Here is a 15859-nt window from a genome sequence, read left to right on the forward strand (position 1 = left end):
AGTTCTTCAGGGTCTTGTGTTAGCAGCTAAATACTTTGGCCATGAAAGAGATACTTGAAGACGAAACTCATTAAACCACAACTAACTTCTGGTCCCTGCATGAATAAACTGCCAATGTCCGTTTTCTTTAATACATTTATAGAGCAGGGACTCTGATTCTAGTTTTTACAAACCCACCCCTGCTCTGTACCTGGCTCACGGTGGAGATTCGATAGGTATTTGGACAAAGAATGTCTCTCAGTTGATGATGTGCTGTGCCCAATTAGGGATTTTGTAATAAATGTTTGGAGCGCCCCCTAGTGTTTCTCTAGCACACAGCTTCCAAGTTTCAGGAAGGCACCTAATTATAGTTTAAGACCAAACTGTGAACACATTTATGTCTCTCAGAGTGTTGTAAATCTTTTTTTTTTTTTTTTTTTTTTTTTTTTTGCGGTATGCGGGCCTCTCACTGTTGTGGCCTCCCCCGTTGCGGAGCACAGGCTCCGGACGCGCAGGCTCAGCGGCCATGGCTCACGGGCCCAGCCGCTCCGCGGCATATGGGATCCTCCCAGACCGGGGCACGAACCCGTATCCCCTGCATCGGCAGGCGGACTCTCAACCACTTGCGCCACCAGGGAGGCCCTGTTGTAAATCTTTTTAACACTCCCCCAAACATAAGACATCGTTCCCAAATGCACCAGCAAAGGGGCATCACTTGCTTTTCCTTGTAAATTACTCTTTCCTAAATGTCGTGTTATGAGCGTCCCCAGGTAAGGGTAAGAAAGGGAATCAGGAGGGAGAAGTTATTTTGAAGAATCCATATTATCGTGAGCACACATGTATACTGTGTATTCCTTTCAAAGTGTATGGTTTACTCAAAATTTAGAAAGGAGTAATTCCTAAAGGAAAAGCCCCAAAGCAGGTGTTGCCAGAAGTAGGTGGATTCCTGTTCCTGTAGTAAAGGGTTCTGGCCTCAGAAAGGCGGACCCTGCCATCCTCACACGCCTCCCCACCTGCATCAGGCCCCAGCACCCTGATCTTTTCTGGCAAAGCATTTTCACAATTGTGCTTAGATAATAGAGATTCTGTGTGTCTCACCCGTTGGAATGGAAATTCCATCAGGGAAAGCAGGGCGTGGTCCGCGGTGGGCGGTGACCCAGGCCTGGGTCAACCGTACATCCATGGAGACGGATGCAGGAATGGATGGGTTAGGATGTGCTCTCATGTGGTCCCTCAAGGAAATGCATGTGGAAGAGGAGGAGAAAATGCCGAACCGGACCTCCAACCCTGTGGGCCCCCAACTGTTGTCCAACTGGTAAACCCCTGGGGAACTCATTCTTTCCACCCTTTCCAGGAGGCTACTACCTGACCAGCGCCTACGGAGCACTTTCCCTGATAAAGAATTTCCAGGAAGAGCAGGCAGCGAGACTGCTGAGCTCTGAGGCCAGGGACACCCTGAAGCAGTGGCACAAGCGGAGGACCACCAACCGGACCATCCCCTCAGTGGACGACTTTCAGGTACGTGGCCAGCAGCGGGGACAGACTCCTGCTGCCCCCTTTGTCCTTGGCAAGCAGAGCTGATTCATGGCGCACGCAGCTCAGGGCACCCGAGGGCCTCCCTTCGTCGGACCATCTGGTGGAAGAGGGATATTTTAAACCACCCTCTGACCTTGTTGTTTCACTTCTCTGTTTTCCTTAAATTAAAAGAATATATATATATGTGTGTGTGTGGATTTGGCCCAAGTTTTGCTGCCCTTAAGAAAACAGAGTCAAATTAGGGCAGGATTTCCTCCAGAACGTCCAGCGTGGATACTGACCACCTGAGCGCACAGGAAGCCAGAGGAAGGATGCTCTCAGCACAGGTGGCAGATGGGAGACTGGGAGGTGGAAGCAGCCACGTGAGGCCCTGCACTTGACCTGGTCTCTCGGAGAAGAGGGACACCTCTCCTCTTTCATCTCACCACCCCCCAAAACAGAAGACCCCAGCATCTCATCAGCAGCGTCAGCTCTGGCAGCTGGTCAGGACCAGAGGTGAAGAGTGAACATCTGGGCCAGGTCCTGCCTGGATCCCCTTCCAGAATTTTCTGTGCCCCTGAGCTGGTCCCTGGAAAGGGGGGTTCCCACAGAGCTTGCTTCCTAGAGAGGAGAGGCAGGTTGAGGCTATAGAAATCTTGACCCAACACAGGAACTCCTGATTTGCTCACAGTCTATGAAATGATGAGTAAGTCTGCAAATGTCTTCAGATAATATTTCAAAAGTTTCAAATAGAATTGTAAACCCCGACCGTGCTTTGTGTCCACGTGCCACGTGGTGAATTTCCAAGCAGGACAGATTTGCTCCATGTCCAGATTCACCTTCCTTGCCCTTTTTGCCTTTTTAATGCTCTGAAAACACTCAAAAGGTACATTTGGTTTAAAGCCACCCAGCGTGGAAAGGCAAGGTCTGCAAGGTTTTCTCCAGGATAGGAGTGTTCCCAGAAATTCCTTCCCAGGCGCATAAATCTAAGGAGCAAGAAGGCATCCTGTGCGCCCCCCAACCCTTGGATTGTTGAAGAACCGTCCACGTGTTGAGCGATTTAGCATCCGCAGGCCCTTGGAATGTGGCGACTGTTGGCCATCTGGGGAGGGGGTTCCTAAGGCCACACAGCCTCTGGGGAGAAGAACGGAGGAAAGGAAAGAAGAAGGGATAAAAACGCATCCTTCCACTTCCCCGCCTGCCATTAGCCCCTTCCCCCGGTCCCCTCTCTCCATCTGGAGCTTCTAACCTAGAACCCCCAGAGCCCATGCCTTGTGCACACCCCTCCCCACTGGCCTCACTCACCTCAGAGATGCACATCTTCTAAGAAGAGACCCAAGATGGGAATTGTCAGCCCTCAGCTTGGCTGTAGAAGCCAAAGCCAGGAAGCAAAGCTGCACTTGGAACTCCTAAGTCAGGGTCACAGACACAAACATCTGCTCACCCTGGAGAGGCAGCGCACCTCACCTCAGCGGTCGAGACACCAGAACACTGGCCCTGCCACTCACTCGCTGTGTGGCCTTGGGCAAGTTCCTTAACCTCTCTGTGCCTCAGTTTCTTCACTGGTCAAACAGGGATAGTGTAGGCCTCCTTCACAAGGTTGTTTTTAGGAGTCAGTAAGTAAATGCATACCATGTGCTGAGGGGGCGGTATGGGAGAGAAGGGGTTGGTGAAACCGGGCATGTGTGTACCTGAAGGTGCCCTGAAATGTTCCAGTTCAAGAGCGTCGGTGTTATCATCCGTGTGCAGGGTGCACTGGCCTTCCCAAGAGCTCTCTTTTCTATCATCTGAGGAAACCCTCAGGGTAACCGTGTAGGACCCCCAGCAGAGAGCCCCACTCCCCATTACTCCTAAGTAGGGTGGCCAGATTTCGAAAAGGAAGATGTATTTGTTTTCTGTCTGAAAATCAGATTTAACTGCGCGTTCCCTATTTTATCTGGTAACCCCACTCCTGAGGAAGTAGAACTGCAGAATGACCCAGGGCCACAGAATCTCAGAGAGCCGGGCAGGAGCCTGGGATGCCCTGTACCTCGTCTGGGCCCCAGGTCTATTCTGTTCCGTGAAGCCGCTCGCCTGGTGCTGCTCACGATGCGGGGCCTGCAAACAGCCTGCAGCCCCCATCTCCATGGCACCGCCCTGCGCCCAGATGCGCCCTGCATCTCCCAGGCCTTTCCACAGAATCCACAACCCCTGCCGACTTTCCCACACAGCACTCAGAGCCACCTTGTGTTGGGTTGAACCATGTGAAATTGCCCGTGGGGCAGGGGAAGGATGGTCAACCATCCGCAGTATTTCGTGGTCCAGCCTAACGCCATCGCCCCTGCTTAGGCTTCATAAAAAGGAGTCCAAAGCGAATAGAACGTGTGCTCTTGTGTCTACATATGTTAATGTGTCTCCTGCTACTGACTCCTGGCTCTTCTGACACGTGGTTTGTTTCTCAAGCTGGGAATAAACCCGGCGTCAGATCTGGTTGACACTCTTAACCAGGGATTTCTCAGCCCAGTTTTACGAGAGGGACTGAAAGGTGAGAGCAGGGCTGAACGGACTTCCGCCTGCTTCTTGTACTGGGGACGAATTAAAGAACATACAGTTGTGCTCCCCACCATCCCGTTTCACATCAGCCTCTTTCCCTGTACTTGGGGGCCTCGTGTCCTGACCCTGGACGTCCTGGCGAGGCTCACCTGTGAGGCCTCTCCCTGGCGTCCCCCGGCCCACCTGCACCATCTCGCTTCCTCTTCTGACGCCACCCTGCACCTCTCTTTCCACCTGCAGAATTACCTCCGGGTTGCATTCCAGGATGTCAACAGTGGCTGCACGGGAAAGACCCTCCTTGTGAGACCTTACGTCACCACGGAGGACGTGTGCCAGCTCTGTGCCGAGAAGTTCAAGGTGGCCGAACCCGAGGAGTACAGCCTCTTCCTCTTTGTGGACGAAACCTGGCAGCAGCTGGCAGAGGACACATACCCTCAGAAAATCAAGGCTGAGCTGCACAGCCGGCCACAGTCCCACGTCTTCCACTTTGTCTACAAGCGCATCAAGAAGGATCCTTACGGCGTCATCTTCCAGAACGGGGAAGAAGAGCTCACCGCCTCCTAGGAGACACGCGAGGCTTCCCAGTGGTGCATCCAAAGAGGGGAGTTAGGAACCTGGCCTCTGGCTTCCACGTGCTTGTGCTTGAAAAGCAGTCACCTCCTTGGGGACCGCTCGGTTCAGTGACGGAGCCATCCACAGGCCGACTTGGCCAAGGGCACCTTTAGCCACGACGCCCAAGCACAGTAGCTGAGGTTCATGCAACAGTAGGATCCGTCCTTCAGAGATGGAGAACTGCATCTGATGGTTCAGGTGTCCCGAGATCGTCTGCTGCCTACCCCCAGCCAGGTACTGGGTTGGCTCACCTGTATGTATACGTACTGAAGAAACATTTAAGGTACAAGCTCTTCTCTTGAGTTCAACAGCAGGCGTTTGACAAGACTGTCCGATGCAGTGCATCAAGGACCTCTCAGTTCAGTGGGTGCCTCCATCCTTTCCTTCCTTTCTTCTTCTTTTTTTTTTTTACAAAGAGCCTTTGCGTTTTTATATATTTCATAGAAATTTTTATAGCAGTTGCAGGTAAACTGTCAGGATTGGTTTTTAAAATATTTTTGTAACTTTAAGATATTCTATAATTATGCATGTGATTTTAACATTTAATATGCAAAAAGAAATCTCTTGCTGGATTTGAGAGTATTGCATTTTAAAAGTTTCTCTTCTGTAACTGGATGTTTGGGCAACTTTGTGGGGAGAGACTGCTGGGTTTCTTACAGCGACGTATTACTGACACTGGCCACAGAATGCCTTTGAAATCCAACGTACTGTCATTACCTTGTTCACGCTCAGTGGTATCGCGTTGTTTTGTGTTTTCACCAAGTGATGCTGGGGATCAGAAAAGAAATGAATGTAGAGAGAGGTCGAGAGGGAAATACAGACTCTAACAGAGGACTAAGGGGTGGAGTCTGCTGGTTCAGGCTCCTTGAAGGAAGTGGGAAAAGGAGATAAAAGGAACCACCTATGCTGAAAATACTGTAAATATGCAGTGAGATTTGCAAAATCTGTCCCACGTTATTTGCTTTCGGAAGCAATTTTGAAAACCCCACGAGGCAAAAAAAAAAAATAAGAACACCACTTTTTTTTTCCTTTTCCACATAAATCAAAACTAACAGCATCAAATTATTTTGGGCAGAAACCACGTATTGTGAGTTTCATTGAGTTAAATAAATGCCATTTGGAAGGGAGTTTGCAAATGCACCAAAAAGCCCATCTGTGCTGTAGAATGTGTGGCGAAGTTAAATTTCTGTTTTACGAAACCTGTTTGGGCGGGGCCTGGGGCGGGGCCTGGGGAGGGGCGGTTTGCACAGAGGATGAGGGTCTCGTATCAATGTAACAAAGGTAGTTACAAAAACATGTTATTGTACTGTGTAAGGATGCGTAGTCATCTAATTTTGTTGGCTTTGTACCTTGTACCTTTTTAAGCTTTTGCTGTACATCTGGAACCCTCAACACATACTGTGTTGTACTTCCTTTTGTAAATGATTTTTTAATGGAATTTTGCACATAATACATTGTAATACTGTGCGATAATCATGTGTGAAAATAATTCTTGAAATATTCTTCAGTTGTCTTTTTCCTTTGAGAAGCAGAATGTGATTATGCACCAGAGAATGTTATGTAAATCTGGAACCCACGCCAGTGTTTGTGGTTAGATAATCCATAGAGAGGAAACAGAAAAGTTGAAATTTTTTCAGCAAGCTCATGTTCTGACAGGAGCAGAGGGAAAAGATTGTGTTCTAACCTGAAAGGATTTGGTGTTATCTGGGACAGTCCTTGGCTTAGTTGGACCAAGAGAACATCACAGCTAATCGGAAGAGCCCTGCAGACACCCGCCCTGGTCTTTTTTTTTTTTTTTTTTTTTTACGTAACCTCCGAAGTGCCCCAGCTGAGAGTTCAGGGCTGTTTCAAAATCAACACGGCAGAGTCTGGCCTATTCCTGTTGCTTGGCAATGGCTTGATAGGTCCTTGTTGACTGAACGAACTTTCTAACCCGTCAGTAGGATGGATGCTTAAAGATCAGAACTGTGGCTGAGCCGACTGCCTGCTTTGCATATTTACAATGAATTCAGAGACTGACAATTCGGTCTCTGTAGTTTAAGGTCATCACGCTCTCCTTGTCCTCCGAAGTCAGTACACTGCTGACTTAAAGCGGGTCACTGTGCCTGAATGGGAGACAGCGGGAGTAAACTTCAGTGAGATCAAAATAGGACGCTAGTGTGAGCAGAAGGAAACATCACAAGACAGCCCCTGGTTTTGTCGTTGGGCAATGTTTCCATGCTAAAATTACAGCTTCACACGTGTCTTCACTTTTTTCCCCACGCCGACATTTCTCACTTCTCAAATTGCCAGGAAACAGATTTTGGGGCAGTTTGAAGGAATAAGAGGAGAGTAAAAATATACATGCTGGGTGGAGAGAGAGGAAAATGTATTTCCAAATCTAAAAATATAAAAGTTGAATGCCAGCCAGAGGAAAGGATTTCTTTCTTTTTTTTTTTTTTAATGTTATATGCAGTGCCAAATATTCTCTCCTCAGGGATGCAGAATAGAAATAGAAACTGTTCGAGTAGATCAGTATCGTGTGGAAGTTACAACTTTAGATCTGTAAGGAAACACAGAAGGCAGGAAACCCACCCATGAATGCTTTCATTCATAAATGCGGCTTCACGTCTGCCGGGCATCTCTTACCTCCATCTTTAAGAGACTGGAACTGAGACAGCGCTCTGATGATCAACAGCACTGCCTTCTTACTCCCTAAAGTCTGAGAGGAAGGGCTACGTACATGGGACACGGGCATTCTAATCGCCTGGCAGTATCTGATGATAAAATCCTAAAAATCATCATTTTTCAAACCATGTTCATGATGGTGAATTTGAGACCAAAAGTATTGTTGGTCATTTAGTGAACCCTGATCAACTTGGAAATAGGAGAAAATTCACATAACATATCAGAATCCTAAAGGGATCGTAAAAAAATAGAAGAGATGGAGGAAGATCTGGAGAACACGCTCTTATTTGAAAACGATGTTTCCCTCCAACGTGGAAGGATGGGTGGCATTAGGCACAAACATTTCCCCCAGGGACAGTGACTTTGTCAGGAAGGTATGCAGGGGAAGTTTATAAAACATGATTCAGAAAGGTCTGGGCCAATACATTTAATAAAGTAGTAACAAGGGTCTGCCCTCAGACCCCCACCCAGCAGGCACGTGTGCAGGGGGGCAGCTTTGATTGAACTGGAGGGTGGGGGGACGGGGACCGGACAGCTTCTTGTCTCTCGATGCTAATAAGCTAACCTTCCAGAGTGGAGGTTGCCTGAATTCTGAAGTTCTGTACGTAATAGACATTTAGAATATCATCATAAGAATGAATCTGCGTATTTCCTTCCACCGAACGCAGTTCTGCTGTGGCTGATCCTGGACTCTGTCAGCCTGGCGGGGGAGGCGCTCAGGGCCCGTGGCAGGGAGAGGGGCAGTGGCTGGGGTGCGTGGGTAGCGGGGACCAGGCCAGGCTCAGCTCTGGGCTAAGGTTTCCTCCCTGGCCCCGCGTCTATCAGCCCCCGCGGCCCCGCCCTTGGGCCCCTGGGGAAATACATCACCTCACACAGCTGAAGGCAGTTCCCCCTGCATTTAGTTCCATTCCTTCCCTTCCCTCCCCCAGGACCTTAGGGAGCAGGTTTTAGGTTTTAATGAGCTGGGTGGGCTCTGGCCTTTCCCTGAGGCCTGTCCACGACCGTGCTTCTCCAGTTCTACCGGAGATGCAGGGTGAGCCAGGTGCCACCACCTACACCCCGTCCACCTGGTCTGTCCCCAGGGCTCAGTGTCCGCTGGTCCTATTCCCATCAGGTTCTCAGCTTCGGCGGCTTCTTCAGCTCAACTGCAGGCCTTTAAAACCTCGAAGGCCAGGCTGCCCAGACCATCAGAATCTCTGCACGTGGGACCCAAGCAGCGACTTTTACTGAAACTTCCAAGGTGATTCTACTGTGAAATCGGGGCTGAGAAATACCAGGATAGATCAAGACACAGGTCTTAGGAGAGAAACACACCCGAGAGAGGTAAGACTTTGTCTACAGCCCCTAACGCCTAATCAGTTACAGGTTCTTGGTCTTAGTCGGCTGATTTCAGCAAAAGACCATGGAAAATGTACTTGTAGCATTGCACTGTTCCATGAAAATAGGAAGCAAGCCACAGATGATTTTAAATTTTCTAGTAGCCACGTTAAAAAAAAAGAAAAACAAATGGGTGAAATCAATAGCACTATATTACAGTATTACTAATAATTTATCTTATTTTAGTAATCTGTTTTATTATTTAACCCATGCTATCCCAAATATAATATTTCAACAGTTAATCAATCTAAAACATTAGAGGTATTTTACACTAATTCTTTTTCATCGTCTCCAAAACCTTGTGTGTATTGGGTACTTATGTCACATCTCAGTAGACAGATGTCAAATGCTCAGCAGCCACGGGTGACTGGTGGCTGCTATATTGGAGAGTGCAGTTCTAGCAAATTAACTAGGAATGATTTAAGAAGCTGAAAAATACAGTTATCGGTGCATATAAAATAAAACCACGTCACAGCCTCCTCTATCCACAACACACACACATGCACACTGTCAAACAGGCACCCCTTACCAGCCGAGGTGCTAACGGCATCTCCCTCTTGGCTCCTGTGAGAGCCACAAGGCACTGAATTAATCCATGTGATGTCTTAGAACCCAGTACTCCACAAGCACATTGAATATTTGTCACTATTATCATGAGACAATCAACTTCTTTGAAAGAAAATTTTCCACCGCCGTTGTTTGTTTCTACTGACCCATTCACGCTTTTATCTGCTGGTAAGTTTCCTGTGAAAAAAGGAAAGACAATAACAGGTACTATGGTTTAATATATATAAACTATATATATCAATATACATATTATATATATAAACTATATATATCAATATACATATTATATATATTAACTATATAAATCAATATATATCATATATTAACTATATACCATATATATTATATATATTAACTATATATCAATATACATATATATTAACTATATCAATATACATATTATATATATTAACTGTATATATCAATGTATATATTATATATTAACTATATATATTATGTGTATATTATATATTAACTATATAGGTTAATATATATTATATATTAACTATATATCAATGTATATATTATATATAAACTATATAATGTATATATTATATATATTAACTATATGTGTTAATGTATATATTATATATATTAACTATATATGTTTATATATGTGTGTATATATGTATATATATATTTTATATATATGTATATATATATATATACACACACACACATATATATATATTGGGGTGGGATGCCCAGTGTGGGAGGATTAAAAATAAAGTGAATGCCATCCGTTAACTTTGTTGTTGATGATGGTGGTGATGGAGGAGTACCGGTGTGAACTGGGAGGATATTCCCAGTGTTCCCTACTGGCCAAGAGCATCAGCAGGGCCGTGGCCAGTGGTGACTATTGCCAAGAGGGGGAAAAGGGAGGAGGGAGGGAGATTGCAGGGATGGCCAGAGTGACATCCTGGGAGGAACCGGCTCTGCCCCGCGGGTGGCTACAGTAGCGCTTCCCAGAAAGGAATGATTACTTAAGTAAAAGTGTAGCTACAGTCAGTGATTATTGCCGCAGCTTTTCCTCTTTTAATTTTATTTTTTACATTCACTTATTCATTTAGATATTTATATATACATGTCTATTATTTAACTGGATTACTCTTAAATACAATAGGCTTTACCAAAAAGAATAAGGTGTGATTTGTTGTGATTTTCCTTATCTCTGATGTCTGAGCTTCCTCTTTCCTGCCAGTTCTACAAATTTTGAGAGCATGGACTCAGATTGCAGTTTTAGTCAATTTTATCTTTTTCACTCTGTTTCTTCAGTCTACTGATATACAATCGTGCACAGAACAGAAACGCATCAACAATGAACTGAAAGAATGAAAAATTGCAAAGAAAAATAAACTGCCCAAGACTCTTTAACCAATCAAAATTAAAAACACGTGAACTAGCTAGGACAGTGGAAAGCTTCTGCTTTTCACAAGCACGTGGAAATACAATACTTGGCAAATTGCAAAATCTCATTTCACAGATAGTTGAAGATTTTGCTGGTGAAAATGCAATCCATGGGCCAAGCATAGCATCTTCCAGGAGCTCATCAGAGTCTCAGGACCCTCCCAGACCTACTGAATCAGAATCTACATTTTAACAAAATTCCCAGATGATCCATGTGCACATTACAGTTTGAGCAGTATTAGTTCAAGGCATATTTGTGTTGAGGGCATTTGTGCAGCTGATACAATTAAACTTAAGCTGCTGCTGTTAAATCTCTGGAGGAATGGAGCTTGTGACGCTAACTAAAAAAAAGGCGTAACCTCACTTCAAACCACGTACATGATCACAAAAGGCTTAAAATGCAGATGTCAGGAAACAAGTGCTTATCTGATGATGATTTATTCTTCTTGCTTTTATAGGGAAAAGAGACCTGAAGCGTAGGGGGAAAGACTCTGAAAATGAGGTGGGGTTGAAGACAAATACAGTGATTTTGCCAGGCATCTTCTTTTACCTCCAACTATGTGAGGCAAACAGAAGCTGAGTCAGAAGGTTCTTTCTGTCTGGGCCAGCTGCTCTCACATGTGTACACGTGTGTGTGTGTGTGTGTGCATGTGTGTGCAGGGACATCATCATGTAGTCTGGATAATTAACTAGTCACACTGTCTGCATGTGATATTGGAAGTTTATGGGCTTTTTTATTTTCTGAAAGGACAGCCAACTTTCTTTTAAAGGCATTTCATTCCCTGAGAATCTATTATCTACAGGGCCATTTTGCTCATCGATTTTGAAAAGCAGGGAAGATAGATGTAATTAAAATGTATTTGGTGACGAAGGAGTGAATTGTTTAAAACATCTTTGGACTCAGCAGGCGGCAGCTGCAAAGGGAAAGTGCTGTGGACCCTGCAGAACCCTTGCATTCCTCGGGACAGTGATTCCAAACAATCCTGAACCCTCCTATGCTTGCAATGTTGTTTCATGCACATGGTTTTGCTCTTTTTTGGGGGGGAAGGGAGGATTTGTTTTTACAAAATAAACACCACATCAAATATTCCCAGGTGTATAATGAAGCAGCAGTTCCTGTCCCCTCCCCCAATCCCATTTCTATTTTTAAAAATATTTTTCACTTAATGTACAATCCTTTTTAAAAATTATTTATTTATTTATTTATTTGGCTGTGTCAGGTCTTAGTTGCAGCATGCGGGATCTTCGTTGCGGCACGCGGGATCTTGCTGTTGCAGTGTGCGGGCTCTCTAGTTGTGGCGCGTGGGCTCTAGAGCTCACAGGTTCAGTAGTTGCGGCGCGGGGGCTTAGTTGCCCCGTGGCATGTGGGATCTTAGTTCCCCGACCAGGTATTGAACTCCCATCCCCTACACTGGAAGGCAGATTCTTAACCACTGGACCACCAGGGAAGTCCCTGAATCCCATTTCTGATGCCTCCCCCTCTAAACAACTCCTCCAGCTCCATCTGCTATTATTTAACTGCATATTCCTTTAAAAAATGCTTATACTGTTGCTTATTGATTTCTTTTCCAATATTAGACATTATTTACTGAGTCCATACTGTGGAAGGTGAGGATTTAATCTTCTTATACCATATACATAGACATGCAATTTTTCTCTGCCAATCTCCCCAAATAATTATATAACATTTTGGATAAACTCATGTTTTTTATTATGATGGCAACGTAAATATTGTTCAGAGCTAAACTATAATGCAATTGTATTTCCTTTTTGTACAACTTCTTGTTTTTCTTGGAGTTAATGATTGCTTCCATTTTTATGGTTTGTTTACTTTTAATGTACCTATCACTAATTCATTCTCAACCTCTATTCCACAGCTGAGAAATTCCTTTCAACATGATCTAATAATTCAGAATAATCTATCATTTCCTTTTATTTTTTTCATTGAGATATCCTTCCTAGAGCTGTCCTCCCGTTGTAATGTGGGTGGGCCAGTTGGTTTCTAGGACTGTGATAAAACTGTCTTCCTGGGAATTCTTCTTACCATTCTACAGAGTCAAATGTCCTATATCCTATTTTCTGGATCCTTTTTTTCTCTTTCTTCACTCACTTCTTTGTTTTACTGGAGCACATTATTTAGAAGAATTGAAGGTGAAACGTTTGAGGCTTTTACATATTCTTCTGATTCTTCTATCATTCCTAGTGCTTGATAGTTTGACTGTTAGAAATTTCCTCTCAGAATCTTTTTTTTTAATTAATTAATTTATTTATTTATTTATTTTTGGCTGTGTTGGGTCTTCATTGCTGTGTGCAGGCTTTCTCTAGTTGCAGTGAGCGGGGGCTACTCTTTGTTGTGGTTCGTGGGCTTCTCATTGTGGTGGCTTCTCTTGTGGCGGAGCACTGGTTCCAGGCACGCAGGCTTCAGTAGTTGTGGCACGTGGGCTCAGTATTTGTGGCTTGTGGGCTCTAGAGCTCAGGCACAGTAGTTGTGGCGCACGGGCTTAGCTGCTCCATGGCATGTGGGATCTTCCTGGGCCAGGGCTCAAACCTGTGTCCCCTGCATTGGCAGGCAGATTCTTAACCACTGCGCCACCAGGAAGCCCTCCTCTCAGAATCTTGAAGGTTAGAAATAATGTTTTTTTCTCTTGTCATCTAGCTTTCAGAGATGCTGGTGTCTGACATCACTTGATTTCCAATCCATGCATATATGAATCTCATCTCACTTTATACCATTAGATCGTCTCCTTCCACCTTGACTGTGGGCCCAGCCAGAGGACTCACCTTGGTCAAAAGGACTCTAGTAGACAGGGTGCAAGTGGAGGTTTGAAAAGTGCTTGTGCATTGGGCTGGCCCCTTCTTGCTGCTGAGAACCCTTCCATCACCCTTGTGAACAGAACAAACTAGTTTCCTAGACGATAAGAGATTGTGTGGAGAGAAGTCCCAGCCATCCCAGGACATCCCAGACACGTGAGCGAGGCCATCTGGGATGATACAACTAACAAGCATCCAGCTCAGACCAGAAGAACCACCCAACCAACACACGACTTAAGTCGCTAGGTTTGGGTGATTCATTACACAACAAAAGCTAACTGATATACTTCCCTTCCATATTCCAGAAGCTGTTAGAAGAGTCTCCTTATCCCTACTGTTCTCAAATTTCAAAGATGTGCCTCGATGTGGATTTTTTTTTTTTTTTATCAGTTGTGTTGGAGACTCAGATCTCTTTCACTCTCCGGAAACTCATATTCTTTAATTCTGAGAACATTTCTCATATTTTCAAAATTATTACTTCTTCCCATCTATTTTCTCTTTCTGGAGTTCCTATTATTTAAATATTGGACCTGAAAACATGCCCCATTGGGTTAACAGAAACTGGTGACTAACAGAAATTCTTGAGCTTGTCTTACAGAACACCAGATAAGGGAACAGCTTGTTAAAAACCCCTCCACTTGTTAATTAATTTATTTATTTATTTTTGCTGTGTTGGGTCTTCGTTTCTGTGCGAGGGCTTTCTCTAGTTGTGGCAAGCAGGGGCCACCCTTCATCGCGGTGCGCGGGCCTCTCACTATCGCAGCCTCTCTTGTTGCAGAGCACAGGCTCCAGACGCGCAGGCTCAGTAGTTGTGGCTCACGGACCTAGTTGCTCCGCGGCATGTGGGATCCTCCCAGACCAGGGCTCGAACCCGCGTCCCCTGCATTAGCAGGCAGATTCTCAACCACTGCACCACCAGGGAAGCCCAAACCCCTCCACTTGTGACCTGCCTTCACTGACCAAGGTCACCTTAATTATTTTTTGGCTCCCTAACTGCCCGCTGTAGATAACACCTTTGAAGTAGGGGTTGCTATAGTAATGGGGGCTTAAGTTGTTTTCCAGGAACTTGGAGTCAGGTCCAGTACAGTTGAAGCGGGTAAGACTGGTTAGGAATGCCCACCCTAAAATTTGGCCTGCGCAGGTGTCCAGTGAAATACATCTTGACATCAGAGGGCTGAAAAACTCCACCCTCAGATCGTGATAAATGCCTCCATTTTTTTTTTTAACAGGCATCCCGTGGAAAAGCATGTAACCCAGATACACCTGCGCACAACACCGGTTACCTCACTTTTTCCCTACTTCCAGTCACCTTTTCCCACACCTAAGACCACCCTACTCCTTTATCCCATAAATATCTCAAGCCCTCGCCTTCGGGGAGGCAGATTTGAAATTTGTTCTCCATTCTCCTTCCTTGGCTGCCTTGCAAAGAAACCTTGTCTGTGTGACAGACCTCCATGTCTTAACGTTTGGCTTGCTTCACGTCAGGCAAATAAACCTGGCTTGGTAACAGACCTACTAGATTGCACTCCTATTTTTTTTTTCAAGCTTTAATTCCTACTTCCTGTTTCTATGTCTTTTTCTTATACTTTCTGGGGTATTGCTTCAATTATTGAATTTTTAATTTATAATAATAACATACTTTGTTTCTGAATGTAATTTTTATAATATTTAGTTCTTTTTTTCCCTGGATGAAATATCTTATCTGTCTGTGGATCTTAGTTATAGCATTATCTTTTTAAAAAAAAATCTCTGTTCATCCCACTTTTCTTTTTCTGTTTGTTTTATTCTGTCTTTTGGGTTAGAGGCTGTATTCAGATGTTCAGTGGCTTTTGATTATTCATAGTTTTTTTTGGGGGGGTTTGTGGGGGGTTTTGGTTAATATTTATTTATTTAGTTAGTTAGTTAGTTATTTTGGTTGCACCGGGTCTTAGTTGTGGCAGGCAGGCTCCTTTGTTGCGGCTTGCCGGCTTCTTAGCTGCAGCAGGCAGGTTCTGTAGTTGCGGCAGGCAGGCTCCTTAGTTGTGGTACGCATGTGGGATCTAGTTCCCTGACCAGGCATCAAACCTGGGCCCCCTGCATTGGGAGCACGGGGTCTTATCCACCGTACCACCAGGGAAGTCCCGATTATTCATAATTAAATGTAAAGCACCACAAAGCTTCTTGGAAGCTGTGTATATTGGCAGAGTTTGTGAACTGGTGGCCCTCCCTTTAGGGTGACCATGTTGCAACCTGGTCATTTTATTGGAAGGATGAAAAATGTGAATATCTATGGGGCTTTTCTCTTGGGTCAGGCGATTTCCCCAGGAAAAGTTCTCCAGTACCCTACTGGGGGTTGCAGGGTGGGGTTAAACCTCACTGCCAGCATTCTAGGACCTACATAGGGCAGGGTCAA

The 15859-nt window shown here is 45.0% G+C and overlaps 1 protein-coding gene across 3 annotated transcripts in view; it reads left to right on the plus strand.

The window, feature by feature from the left end:
- Nucleotides 1–6114, plus strand: part of RIN2 (Ras and Rab interactor 2) — a 229459-nt gene extending 223345 nt beyond the window's left edge. For all 3 annotated transcript variants that reach the window (XM_060120207.1, XM_060120206.1, XM_060120208.1), the window contains 2 exons: nucleotides 1334–1497; nucleotides 4267–6114. In XM_060120207.1, the coding sequence (XP_059976190.1) occupies nucleotides 1334–1497; nucleotides 4267–4590 (488 nt within the window). In that variant the 3' untranslated portion in view covers nucleotides 4591–6114. The remainder of the gene's footprint in view (nucleotides 1–1333; nucleotides 1498–4266) is intronic.
- The last annotated feature ends 9745 nt before the right edge of the window (nucleotides 6115–15859 follow it).

The sequence above is a fragment of the Mesoplodon densirostris genome, chromosome 16 (genome assembly GCF_025265405.1).
Source record: "Mesoplodon densirostris isolate mMesDen1 chromosome 16, mMesDen1 primary haplotype, whole genome shotgun sequence".
Taxonomy (NCBI): Eukaryota; Metazoa; Chordata; class Mammalia; order Artiodactyla; family Ziphiidae; genus Mesoplodon; species Mesoplodon densirostris.